Source organism: Diceros bicornis, chromosome 2, assembly GCF_020826845.1.
Source record: "Diceros bicornis minor isolate mBicDic1 chromosome 2, mDicBic1.mat.cur, whole genome shotgun sequence".
NCBI lineage: Eukaryota > Metazoa > Chordata > Mammalia > Perissodactyla > Rhinocerotidae > Diceros > Diceros bicornis.
Genome location: NC_080741.1, coordinates 24,416,778 through 24,430,571, shown reverse-complemented (window position 1 = coordinate 24,430,571; position 13,794 = coordinate 24,416,778). Strand labels below are relative to the sequence as shown.

At 34.6% G+C, this 13,794-nt stretch overlaps 1 protein-coding gene across 5 annotated transcripts in view; it reads left to right on the top strand.

Annotated features, from left to right (window-relative positions):
* SATB1 (SATB homeobox 1) overlaps positions 1 to 13,794 on the top strand; it is a 97,009-nt gene that overhangs the window by 54,252 nt on the left and 28,963 nt on the right. For all 5 annotated transcript variants that reach the window (XM_058553712.1, XM_058553737.1, XM_058553728.1 and 2 more), the window contains exons 8-9: positions 4,354 to 4,566; positions 12,466 to 12,621. In XM_058553712.1, coding sequence (XP_058409695.1) covers positions 4,354 to 4,566; positions 12,466 to 12,621 — 369 coding nt within the window. The remainder of the gene's footprint in view (positions 1 to 4,353; positions 4,567 to 12,465; positions 12,622 to 13,794) is intronic.

Below are 13,794 nucleotides of genomic sequence, written 5' to 3'. Positions count from 1 at the left end.
AGTTATGCCTACTTGATGTCTTTTTAAAGGAAACCTATGGCTAAAAATAATTGCTGAAGCTTCTAGATTTATACTTCTCAATTCACTTCTCTATATTATTGCTATTTAAAGGTTGTGATAGAAGAAAATATATTCTTTAGTGCCTTTTTTTTTTTTTAAATAAAACCCAGAGTTTAACTCGGATCCCATTCTATGGCCTTTTTCCTTTTTTCTCCCCCCTCCTCTTGTCTTTGGCACACTTTATTTTCCAGTAAAATAAAGAATGAAGATGGATTATTCAAAACTGATAACAGTAATGGACCATCATGTAATGTTTTATTGAATTTGAGTTCTGTAAATTATGTGGTGGAGAGAAATTTGCCTGCTTAAGTATAACAGAAATTGCTGCTGTGTTCCTATAATTCTTCACAGTGTAATTTAAGAAAAGTCCACTATCCATATCACTATTGAATAAAAGGTAAAAAGGTGCTATTACCCCACCGTGACAGCTCTCTTGTAGCCTCCCAAACGGCAGAGATAAATTCGTCTGCTTATAACTTACTTGGCCTGAGTCCAAGGTAGTAGGTGGAGTTTGAAAATAGTCTCTCACCTAGACATGTGATTAAAAACTCACCAAACAACAGAGGCAGGTAGCCTTGAAGACTATTCTACGTATTTTCTTTTTAGGAGGGAGGTTTCATCAAATCATATTTTCGTTCTGAGGGCTTTGAAGTTCCATGAAGCTGATAAAATCTATTTGAATCAGTGATTATGTTCAAAGAGGAGACAAACGGCAGGCCAGACAGGCTTTTTGTTCAGATTGGCAGTCTCTTTCTCTTATCTGCTGTTTTAAAGAATTCATAATTAGCTTTTGGAAGTACTGATAATATTTATTGAAGGTTTTTTCTTTCTTTTACAATTACTAATGAATTTTACTCATAATAACTTGTAAACTCTTTTTGGAATGTAGAAAAGGTTTAGGAATTCATCAGTAAGTTCACCCTTTAATTGAAAAAATTAGAATTCTCACTTAACCAGTGTGTAATGACAATGTAGAATAATTTTATGTTTTTGTATATAGAGCACATATCAAATTATTTGAAGATGTAAAGTCTCAATGAAAAGCAGCTTCTCGTTTCCAATAAAATTAATATTCATGAGGTGCTGGTAACTTACTACATAACCTACAAATTTCTCAAGTTTTTTTCAGAAACAGGAATGAGTAATGGTTTTGTTTAATTTGTTTAGAAAATTTATTGAGCACCTATGGTGTACAATATTGATGATATGTCTTAGTTCTGGTGTTTCAGCATATTCTCTGAGATAGCAAGTATGGGGCATGATGCCCTTAACATATTATTTTTTAGCATAAAGAAGAATTTTTGGTAAGAGATCCTTCTTACTATCCACCATGAGGGATTACTATAAATAACCTTAAGCTGACTTGACAAGTCTGAACTGTATTTTCGACTATGGGGAATGGGAAACAGGGGCCACATACATCTTGAATCCATAAATACAACGACAACCTGAATAGGACCAAAACATGCATTCCCATGTCCAGATTCTAATGCTATTAGAATAATTTTGCATCCAGAATTATTCTCAAGTGACATGGTTTTTTTTTTGGTAATTAACACATTCTAATCAAAACATTTTCTCACAATATTTTCAAGGATATCCACCAGGGGGCACTCCCCTCATTGAAAGCCTGGGCCAAAAAAAACCCGAAGGTTTCTAAAACACCTGAGACTGTCTACACTGGCTGCTTTAGAGCTCTTTGAGTATTGTAGGGTTTGAAATATTGCTTTAGACCTTTAACATGTTCCAGGCAGAAAAACTGCACTTGCTCCAGTAGAATAATTAAGTGGAAATAAAATGCTTTTCCCCTAAAACACTTTATATGCTCAAATGTGAAGTCATGCCAACATCAAAATAATGGTTAGAGAAATTTCTAAATTCTCACTCACATGATCTGTTGTCTTCTGCTTTAAGCCATACAAGAATGACTTAGTCTCACATTAGCAAGAATTGATAGAGAATATTATGATGTATTTTTTTCATGTGTTTGCTTTTCTCGGTATAGTTCTCTGCTGTCTCAGGAAACATTTTTAATAAAAAGATATTTTATTTTGTTATTGGAGATTTATAAATGTCTAATTTCAAACTTCTCAAATAGAATAACATCCTAAATATATATAGGATCTCTTTTGACGTAATCTATTTTTTTTAATTACTGAACAATGTGTTGATAAGCATCTTACAAAGTGACACATAACTTTTCATTGAAGGCTCACCTTGTGTAAATAATTACCCTTAGAATTTACCCATAGGTAGCATACCTTGTTCTTACGTTTCTATCACCCCCATTTGCCATTTTTTCCTTTTGTTGTCTGAATACACATAATTAATCCATTTAGTAAATATTTATCAAACACTTATGTAGTAGACATTGTGCTGGGATGACAAAAATTAATATTAGATTATTATACTCAAGGAATTTATAACATTATGTTTATGTATACTGTATGTTTCTATTTCTGAATAGTTAGTATTTATTGCTTTGCCAAGCACATCTTTTAATACATAACATTTTGTGGGGAAGAGTGGAGAGCAAAGACTATTTTTTTACACCTATTTTCATTTTTTTTGAGACCTGTATTTTTCAGTTTCAATGTGACACATCAAAAAAACAGTCAATCTAATTAGTTGGCCTTGTGCAAATTAAATAGCTGGATGATTGACTGCCTGTTTGACTGAATTTTAGTTAAATTGACTGGATGTTTTCCTCTTGTATAAACAGAGTTGCAACATTACTTGTCAGTATTATGAATGAAAGGACAGGTACCCTGCATTCTTTGGTCACAGTTCTTATGGTGAAACTAAAAGTTTGGGTCCAGTGTCCAAGCTTCGCTTGCATAGACCAAGTGAGAAATTAAAATTTACTCTTAAGCCCCCTGAACCTATTGGAGGTTCTTTTTAATTGTAGCCTATATCATTTTAAAGTGGACAGTGCTTTTATACTGTCTGCATCCAACTGTTATGTTTGGGCAATATGGAGCATTATCCTGAAGAACTGGGAACAAAATTAGGTTTGCACTTCTAGGAAATGATGAAAAAACCCAAATGTTGTAATGTTGGGGCTCAAGATATGACAATTTACCACCCCTTCCCCAAATGCACCCTTTCACCTTTTCTGCAGGGTTATTTGCAGAAGTGAAATTTGCAAATTATGTATAGATCTTGACAACATTTTATTCTGAGCTGTGTTGAGATAAGCTGATATTCTGGCTAAATGTAGAAAGCAAGCATTTCTTAGTATTCCAGGCATTATTTCATGTACAAGATTGAAGAGATGAGGGCCTCTCAGCTCTTATCAAATAGACAGAAAATTTTTCTAATCCTTCTATTTTATATAATCCCTTAAACAAAATTGGGGAAAACCACCCATTTTTGAAAGCATTCTTCCAAAAATTAAAAAAACAAGTAGTTGACAATTAATGCTCTATTATTTGGGGAGAAAGACATCTTAAAGGACTTTACTAATGGTTTGTAAATTTCTTCTATCACTAATAAAGATTTCTATTCCTCAAGAAATTTGATAATTACAGCATTTGATAGTATTGTTTTCCTTGGCATGCTATGATGGACTTTTGTAATGTGGAAAAGGGGTTATGTATTTCAAATTTAACCTATGGTTTCTGAAGTTCAAAATTGCAACCTGTTACCCAAAATTTATTTAGAATCATTTGAGGTAGTCAGTATGGTTTCCTTAAATGGTAAATAGAAAGAATCACTTGTCATTGACTCCACTAATTTGAAAATTAAGGAATAACTTAAAATATTCCCTGTGAAAACAAAGCATAAGTCTTAGACAATGCTTTAGTAATATGCTTTTTTGTTGTATTATGTTACAATTCATTTTCTAGTATTTTCTTTGAAAGTTCTATTTCTCTAGAAATGGCTTTGTATCTTTACATATTGGGCTGTTGGCATTCCACTGCCTTTGTCTAAGCAGCTTGAGAACTATACAGTTCAATACTGTTGTATTATGAGCATTTCATTTATTCTTAACTTCCCTCCATCGTCTGTCTGTGAAAGATTTCATGGCAAGTTAAGCTACTCGAAGGAAGGAGACCAATTAGGCAGTTTCAGTTTATGTTATATGTAAAGCAGATGCTTAATAAAATTAAGAATACAATTGGGGCTCTCTTCTCTACCACTTCAATTGTAACTAATATATTCGTATGTAGAATTAATGTTTCTGACTGTTCATTTTCTAAGCCGAGTGAAGAAGAAAAGGGAAGGATCACCGCTGGCTTGGGCAGAGCACGACAGCAAGCTCGCTCACCCTGTGCCTTTCATTCCCTGTAGGGCTTGCTTTCAGAAATCCTCCGAAAGGAAGAGGACCCCAAGACTGCATCCCAGTCTTTGCTGGTAAACCTGCGGGCTATGCAGAATTTCTTGCAGTTACCGGAAGCTGAAAGAGATCGAATTTACCAGGATGAAAGGGAAAGGAGCTTGAATGCTGCCTCTGCCATGGGTCCTGCCCCTCTGATAAGCACACCGCCCACCCGCCCTCCGCAGGTGACTTCTCTTTCTCCTCCATGCCCTTCTTCTTGCTGGGTTTTTTTTTTTCAATCTTTGGGGAAGAATCGCAACAAGAAGTTAGAAAGATAGATGGGTAGATACAGATTTTTTAAAAAACAATAATTCATAGAGTTGCATGAGGAGAATTTGGTCCCAAATCACCAATTCTGATAACAAACAATAAGCTACTAATTAGAGCAAAGAGTACTGCTTTGTGTTGCTTCATTTTTGGGGTTCTTTGCGGGTTAAAAGTAGTCTTTAAATGGGATATTTGTCTCTACTACTATTAAGTAAAGTAGTATTTTAAACTCAATAGAAAGAATAGTTTTATCCCTATGAGTTTTAGAACTGCCATTTGAATAGTAAATAAATAAAAATAAATAAATAATTCCATTTGTATTTATGCTTTCCAATATGCACTGCAGCTGGTACCAATTACACATCATCTCGTTTGTAATCTTTCATAATTAAGTTTAATACAATCCTTGAAGGCAGCTTTAAATGGGGCTGATAAGGAATTCCATCCATATTCCCAGAAATGGGCACATTTTCTATTTTCCAAATGTTTGCACTTTTTAGAAAGGACAAAACTCACCTTCCAGGTAACTTTGTGTATGGGTATCTGTATTGTTCTATTATTTTTTTAAATCAAGTTTGAAAGGTAGCTTCATAACTATTATGAGAATTCAAGAAGTTAATTTTCAGTACAAATTACCAAATAAAAGTTTGATAGTGGATTAGACTCAAAATCCACAAGCAAATATATTTTCTCACACATTTAATTTGTAGCATGTATAACTCTTAAAAATAAGGTTAACTAAAACTGGATAAAAATCGAATTTGGAATACGAATTTAAAGTATTCATGTAACAATGTCATAATGAAATTATATTTGATGTTACTTTCTTTTCGTCAATAATAAAACATAATCATATATTTCTAAATGTAGAAATATAAGCTCATTCAACACTATAAATGAAACTGCTGCAGATACTCCTTAAATAAGGAATAGACGTAATATGCAGCCACTTGCTTGAGGCTATTAAACTGCATCTTGTAATGTTCTGACACCATTGTTGTTTAGAAATGCCACAGTAGTCCATTTTCTCCAATTTTATTTACTGAAAATCAGTCTGGTCTTGATGTCTAAAGGAGCAGACTATAAGGAAGTCATTGCTGTGATTACGAATAAGAACGTCATGTTTCTGTAGCTGAAAAGAATGGCATCTTATACATACATACATAACCACCTGTCTACAAACACACGGTTGCTGAATTTGATCTGTAAAGCCTTCTATAAAATATTTCTTAAGAAAAAGAATGAGGAACTCATTATATGTATGATTTTTGTAAGAGCCATTGAATGAAAAATACTGTACTTTGGACTTGGTTTAGCACTCAGTATGCAGTGTTGCGCGTTAATACACACACCGTCCCTAGTTAGCTTTGTTCCTGTAGTCATCACTGAAAGGCCTCTGGGCGGAGAGTTATTTTACTTATCACTTAATCTGAAATACTAACAAGAGAATGCTGACTTCAGACCAGCATGAACTTCAGCCTTGAGCTGCTGCTTTTTTCCTTTTTAAATCTATCCATATATTTGACTTAGTGGTTCCTTAATATAACTTTTGTTTTCTAATTTTTCTAGGATTTTAATGCTTTTATTTCTGTGATTCTGCTGTCCTTATCCATTGCGTTTTTTCTTTAGCCAAGTTACGTTAATTCTTAAGTGATCTTTCTTTTTGTATACTATTAAGCTGCACTTGGATAGCTTTCCTATATTTATGTCTAAAGACTACATATGCTGATAAGTTGGGATAAAAATATAATTTATTTTGGCCTGAATTATTGATTAACTAGTTGAGCCACCTTTAGCTGTATTTATTTGTCTCAAGCGGGGTTGAGACCAAGCCCTTAGCCAATGATGGATATATAAAATATGTAGATACTGTAGATTCTTAGTGTAACTCTTTCAAAGAAAAAAATTATCTCTATTAATGCAATTTTATTGGCCATCTAACCAAATTCTGAATTGATTATCTGATATATGTGTATAATTTTATTTCACTGCTATTATATAAATCTTTAAGGTATCTTATTTGCCTCACTGAGAATCCCTTTGCATTACTTAATATTATTATAATAGAGCTCACAACCAGTGAGTTCACCTTTTACCCTTTAACATGATTCAAGGAATTAAATTTTAAGAAATCCTTAATGTCTTAAAAATATTATCAATGTAAAATGAGTACTTTAGGTTTAGAAAAATGTATTAGAGAACCGTTGAATTAGCACTATACTGTTTTGTAGCAGTTGAAGTTGAATGCTTAAATTGGAGCCAGTACAACACACATAAGATTTTAATACTATGCTTATTGCAAATGACTAAAATGGAGGAGAAAAAAAGGATGAAACCTTGGATACAGAGGCAGACTGCAAAATTTTGTCTTTTTTAATTTTATATTTTGCCAGAGAGGAGTCTATGTGAAATCACTATGCATTTCATTTCCTCCAAAATGAACAGATTCAAGACACATTTTGAGACAAGTCTTCAGCTTGGGTTGAATGCAAACCCTGACTTCTTTCTAAGGAACTACTTGTTAAAAGCAGAGGTCCCTTGTGGCTCACAGAAGACTCAGGCCACCTTTAGGCCTGAGGGACTGGATTCTCTTCCAGCTCTTTCCCTGTAGAGTTTAGGTCAAATGGAAGATGATGGGGATGTCCCTGAGTCATACCAGACCGAGGACCTAAACTATTGAAGGACTTAGATTCTAAATCATCTTCCAGAAGGGACTTCCCTGGTTTTAGTCAGGCCAAGATTTTATTCTTAGGAATACCTCCCCTGTGAAAACCTAGACCAGCCTCAGGAATCACCAAAGCGCTTGGCTGGCCCCACCTAGGTGAGATGCCTCCTGTGTAGACCTGTCCCTTGTGCTTTAGTAGGGGCAGCCGTGCTCTGAGCTTTGTCTTCTGGCCTGGACAGTAGGCTCTGAGCTGGACCTGTTTGCTGAAAGCATGTTTTCACAACTTACGTGCTCTAATTCAAGAAATAAGAATACATTACACTTGATAATGGTTCAGTTTTCTAAGTACCTTCATATACAGTAATTCATTGAATCCTCATACCAGCCTTTTGGTCAGAGAAAAATGAGAAAACCAAGTCCAAGGTTATGGCAAAGTTTTCAAATCCCCTATTCAGTCTTAACTCTTTCCTCTACCTCGAGCCACCTCCTCAAAACACAAAGATTTTAGAAAGGGGAAAATGAAACTTGGGGACTTTTTCTGTTTCTCAGAGAGAATGGAGAGTTTTATTGTTAAGTTAGGAAGAGGAACATGGACAAGAACATTCTCCTGATAGAATACATTAAATGTTTGACAAATGATGCACTTGGAAGACTTTGGACAATTGGGCCTGTCAGAGATTGTGGAGAAAATAGCCCCGTCCATACTTGGGTTGTATGAAAATATCTGGGAGAACTCAATTCCTCCAAAGCTCCCTGGTCTTAAAGGTTTCTTTGCTGACTATGCTTAGCAAATTTTCCAAGTGAGTTTATAAGAGAAAATTTGTTAATAATAATTAATGATTATTTTCTGGGAATTGTCTGTTCCACAGAACAGATCAGTTTTAAGTTAATAATTTCTATTTAGGTGTGTGCTTATTCTGCTTTTATTTGTGTGTTTTAATATGTGTGACTTTTGGAGTTAAATTAATGATTTCTGTTTTCATAAGGACTGTTTGAAAGGCTATAATTAACGAGTTATAATTTACTTGACTTATATATTTTTTCCTTTATTTATTTTTACATCTCTTTATGTAATTCTTTAGTTTCTTCTAAAGTAAGATATGATATTTTATAACAATGCTTTAGAAAATGTACAAAGTTCATATAAGCAATATATCATTAATTTAATCTGGCAGGTGCACCCTTTTGTCTCTTTACAACAAATTCTTCTATAACATAATGAAATATAGGTTCAGTTATGGGCAGGAACTTAACACTTGATAAAAGTTTTATTTTTTATGAATCCCTTGACTGGCATTATTTTAAGATCTTGCTTATGTGCTTATAAAATGCTTCCCATTAATACCCATCTTTTAAAAGCTAGCAGACTTTTAAAAGTCCACATTTGAAAAATGATTAATATTGTTTCTACAAAAGGAAGAAAAGTGTGAAAAGATAGAACCATGATATTCAAGACAGTGTTAATATATAAAAATTTGAGAATGGGGACTATTTTCCATCACCAATAAGAATGCCTCAAAATAGCACATTTCTTATCTAACATTACTAAGAAAACATTTATAGTTTGCATACCTTGAAACATAAATTCAGGTTGGATTTGTAAAATTAATGATAAAGCCGTTCACTACTAAGAATTAGACATTAATGAGCTAGAGTTAGCAAAGGGCCACCAGATAACACATCCAGTGTGTCTTAAAAAATAAGAATTTTTTTCAAATGAAGTCCTGTATAACATCATGACCTCAGTTTAGTGCACTGGCTTCTAAGGTAGGCATTAGCATTAGACAGACTTAAGTTAAGATCTCAGCCTTGCCCCATGGACAAATTACTTAACCTCTCTGCTTTAAGAGAGTTTTCTCAATTTTAAAATGGGGCGATAATAGTACCTACTCAGGGCCATTGTGCAGATTTGAGTTAATGTACGTTAACACAATGCCCAGCACATAATAAACAACTAATAAATGTCAGCCTTTGTCATTATCATCATTATTATTAAAATGACGTCAAACTTGAATCATGTATGTGCGCTGTGTGCTTGCAGGCAGCTCCTCCTGCATCAAGGACTATCACATTCCCAATCAGAATCATAGTCAAGTTCATTGTGTGTAGTACGTACGTAGTATGTAGTACGTATGTAGTGTGTAGTATGTAGAGTTCATTTTGTAGTATGATTTGATGCATTCAGCAGTCCATGAAAAAGCAAAATAGAATTTTCATGGAAAATTTGTGCACAATTTTAGTGAAATAAAAAGCCGACCCCAGAGCTGCACCCTACCTATCCCCAGGTGGGAGGGTAAATAGTAGAAGCTCCAATTCCTAACGACTTCCCCGGCGCCGCCGTAATGATGGAGTAGTCCACCCTACCTTGATAAAAGCTATTCGAAAAGCAACTGCATTTATTTTACCTCCTGTGCTATTTGCGGAGAAGAGCTGAAGAGTAGTTTGTTTTGCCTGGAATGAACTACTTTATGAATTTTAATGTGTGATATAATATTAAAAGCTAAACCAGGATTAAAGAAGATTTTTTTTGTGCTAAGCTAAAATAGTACTTAGTAGAGTGAGGTATAAAAGATTTTTGTTTCCATTTTTACCTGGGGAAAAATTCAGCTTTCGTATTTTTGAAAAGCTGTCCAAGTCAGTTCCCCTTAAGCAATAGCTTGTGTTTAGGAAAAAATGTGATTCCAGAATTCTAATAGCTTATCTGTGATAAGATGCATATCTGAGCCAACAAGATGATAAAGAAGAGCTTTTCTAAATATTTTTTAAATGAGTAATACTGACAGATAGTTTCTTACTTTATATTTTTAAAAGTTGTTGCTCTCACTTTTTTTTTTGTTTCATGCCTACTTCATTTCCACTTTTGTTTTGATTGTGTTGGCTACTAGGAAACGGTAATTTGATTTTTTTTAATGACTTAAAATTCTTGCTTTTTGGTTCAAGTTGTAATTGCTTTATTAAAAAAATTAAACCAAAGAAACTTTTAGAAACAAAATCACAGGGTTGAAAAAATGATTATAGCCCACCTCAAAGATAAATTCTTAAACATAATTTTTACAAAAGAATGAAAATTATTTTAAAAACATATGAAACACCAAGTTTCCGAAGCCTGCTTTCTCAACTATTGCTGAGCGGTTTGCTACCAAGGAACTGTTTCTTCCAGTGCACTGGACGCCATGCCCCCATTTCCATAACATTCAATTTTCAAAGCGATTGAAATGGCTTTTCTTCTCTCTTTCATTTACGCAGTGAGAAAAATAGGTATTAAAAGGGACCCCATGGGGTGATCAGATCTATCCTTCTGCCTCAAAGCAAGACCACCCCAGAGCAAACTTGCGAATCTCACCAAAGCAACTTTGTAGGCAATTTATGGTAATACGTTAACTCTTCTGGCTCCTAAAGTGGTGTTTAGCAGATTATTGCTTCAAAGGCCTGTGTACTTCTTAGTGGCCTCCAATCGTTAATATACCTCCATGAGTGCCCTTGCTTACCAGAGTGGCAGAGCTAGAAGAGGAACTAGGAAAATAGAGCCTACACTCCTGCCATTCCTGTCTCCAGTTTATAGTTGAGGAGAGGCACATGAGACCCAGCCAGTTGGTCACTTGTCTTGCCTCACCTTCTGTGTCCTCACTTCGAGCCTGTGGTCCAACCATTTCACAGCATTATCCTTTCATTGTCTAGAAGGGTAGTGTCGAGGTGGAAGAATCTAGCTGCCTCCTCAAGATAAGCAAGAGGTGAGTTATTTTGCTAACTGGCTAGAAGTTAGAAGGATTCAGAAGGCACCTTTTAAAGAGGATTCATATCTACTCTCTTAAGTGCAGAGAATTGAATCGCCTAGGATAACCTTTGCTTCTCTTGATCCCAAATACTTTGGGGGAGAGTGAAATAAATCGTGAAGACTTGCAGTATGACCAGGAGGGTAGGTCATTTAGTGCCCAGAAAAATTATTTGTTTATCCTAAAATACACTTCATTTTCTATTGTTCGTAGTATACGTGAGAAATTGTCCAACATGTTAAGTTTCTAGAGAACAAAAAAAACGGTTCTGTAAAGGACCATAAGAAATGCGGTTGTGAATCATTTTGCTGGGAGAAACACGGTCCTGCCTCTGTGGAACTTCGTTTATGCTTTCATCAACTTCCCAGTAAAAAAGCAACTGCATAGTTCATATGTAAATTTTCCAGACTGCTTCATATAACTGCAGAATAAAAATTAAATTTGGAGTTTTAAAAAATTAATAATAGTATCAATAAATTTTGAGGTTGGGATTTGATTTTTCCCCCTAAAATTTTGTGGCATTTTCCTACTGTTATCTGCCTATCATTATTACCAAAGGCGTAGATACTAATTTTTCACTCAAGATTATATATTTTGAAAATATTCATAAAGTCACTGATGATATATTTTGTGTAACTTGCAGTAATGTTCTATTAAATATTGTGAAACATTTTCGTATTGTCTGGTTCCACAAGTCAAAAAGAAATAGTTATATACAGGGGTGCCAGGAAACGATGAAATAATTATACAGAACAGCTTGGACATGCATGTGTAAAATGCAACCAGCCTTTATGATAATTAAGCAAGGCAGTCTACCTGTTTCATGGATGGATAGAAGATTTAAATATGCAGCTCTGCAAATGGCTTTGTTATGGAAGATTTTTTAAATGAAACATAAGAGGAAAAGACATAAAAAAAGAGTCTAAAATTAAAAAGGCCATAGTATGTAATAGCTATTAGTGATACAATTGTCTGTTAGGCACCGGGCACCCAGTGAAGATACAACACTGTGCATTATGATTTTAATTGTGAATTTCCTTTGTTAGAATTGCAATGGAAGGTAATTGGGAAACAATTAGTTTAGGGTTTTCAAGTCTTTGAAACTATTCTGTTTTCCAGAAAACTTACTTTATAGCATTATAATTCCTGGTTGTCAGCTGGCAGTTGCTGTCATATTACAGATGCAATCACCTGTGACAATGTGACTTCCTTAACTTAAGCAATCTGATCTCAGGGTAATAACTAACATTGAATGACTGCACTGTTGATCACCTTGATCATAAAAGGAGCAGCAATGTCCGGTTTGGATGCTGAGCCTGAGAAGCTTCAAAACAATTTGGCCAATGAAAAATGACAGTCATGTTCAAAATGTTTTGTAGGTGAAAACAGCTACGATTGCCACTGAGAGGAATGGGAAACCAGAGAACAATACCATGAACATTAATGCTTCCATTTATGATGAGATTCAGCAGGAAATGAAGCGCGCTAAAGTGTCCCAAGCACTGTTTGCAAAGGTTGCGGCAACCAAAAGCCAGGTAAGAGCCTCTGTTAGGCACTGAGAATGGTTACCTGTGACGCCTGTGAAAATTTCATTCAAAGGTGTGTCTGTTTTCAATATGAACTGGCACCACGAAGAGGTCACAGTCGCCAGGATTGTTTACAGAGCTCTGTCATGAAATGGGGTGTTCAGATGCAGATAATAGAAACTTGGTCTTATTTCCTCCAACAGCCGCTCTCCAGACCAAGGATTTCTCAGTAAATCCCTGAGTCAGTTAGTAGTTGTTTTCAGAAGAATATCATAATGTATAGGAAGTTTCTCAATCTGGTCTGTGGTAGTGGAATGAATAACTTAAATTACTGTTGTTTCCTTGTTACTTAGATGACCTTGATTTCCACTACGAACATGATAGTTTCTTCTCCTCCATCTCAGGCATCTGCAACTATTAGGTGCACTTATTAAAATAAACTGATACACACATATCTTCACGTATTAATGATTTTAGTTTTTCTATAGATATAATACACACAAATTGAATTATAATTAGGCAAATTGTCCAAATTTGATGAATTATAAAGGAGGAGAATTGAATTGGAAAAGTTGTAAATCCCTACAAAACAAGATAAAAACATAACAAAGGATAGATAATGCAGTCCTTTATCAGTATAACTGTCATATATTGATAATTTATGCTCATCAAAAGCAGGGTCATCTATAGGAACAAACACAATTGTCTATAATCCCTTGTTCAAAGCCAGGAATCCTTTTTAAAGGACCAGAATACTAAACTGTCTTGCCCTTTAAACAAAGATTTGATAACACCATCAAGGTGAGAATTTAAAGGCAGTCAAGGGCTCAGGTAAGATTTTAACAACTTGAAACTTTAAACAAATATATTTCCATTATCATGAATGAACCCTCCTTTATAAAACAGCCTGGCTGCAGTCAACTTCTGATAAAAATATACAATCCTGAGAGTATTTCCAGTATGATATATTTACAATACAATCCTTTTTTTAGCTTTTCCCAAAATTTTACTCTGTCAACGTTAATAGTGGTACTTGATGGGAGTTTTGCTTTAGGAAAGGTTGTTCTTGTTTAAGTTATAGGCTGGATGAAATACTTAAGGGATATCTTGGAAATGTTATATGAAAATGATTAGACTCAAGCTGTGGACTGTAAAAATTATAGCTTTATAGGCCACATGCCT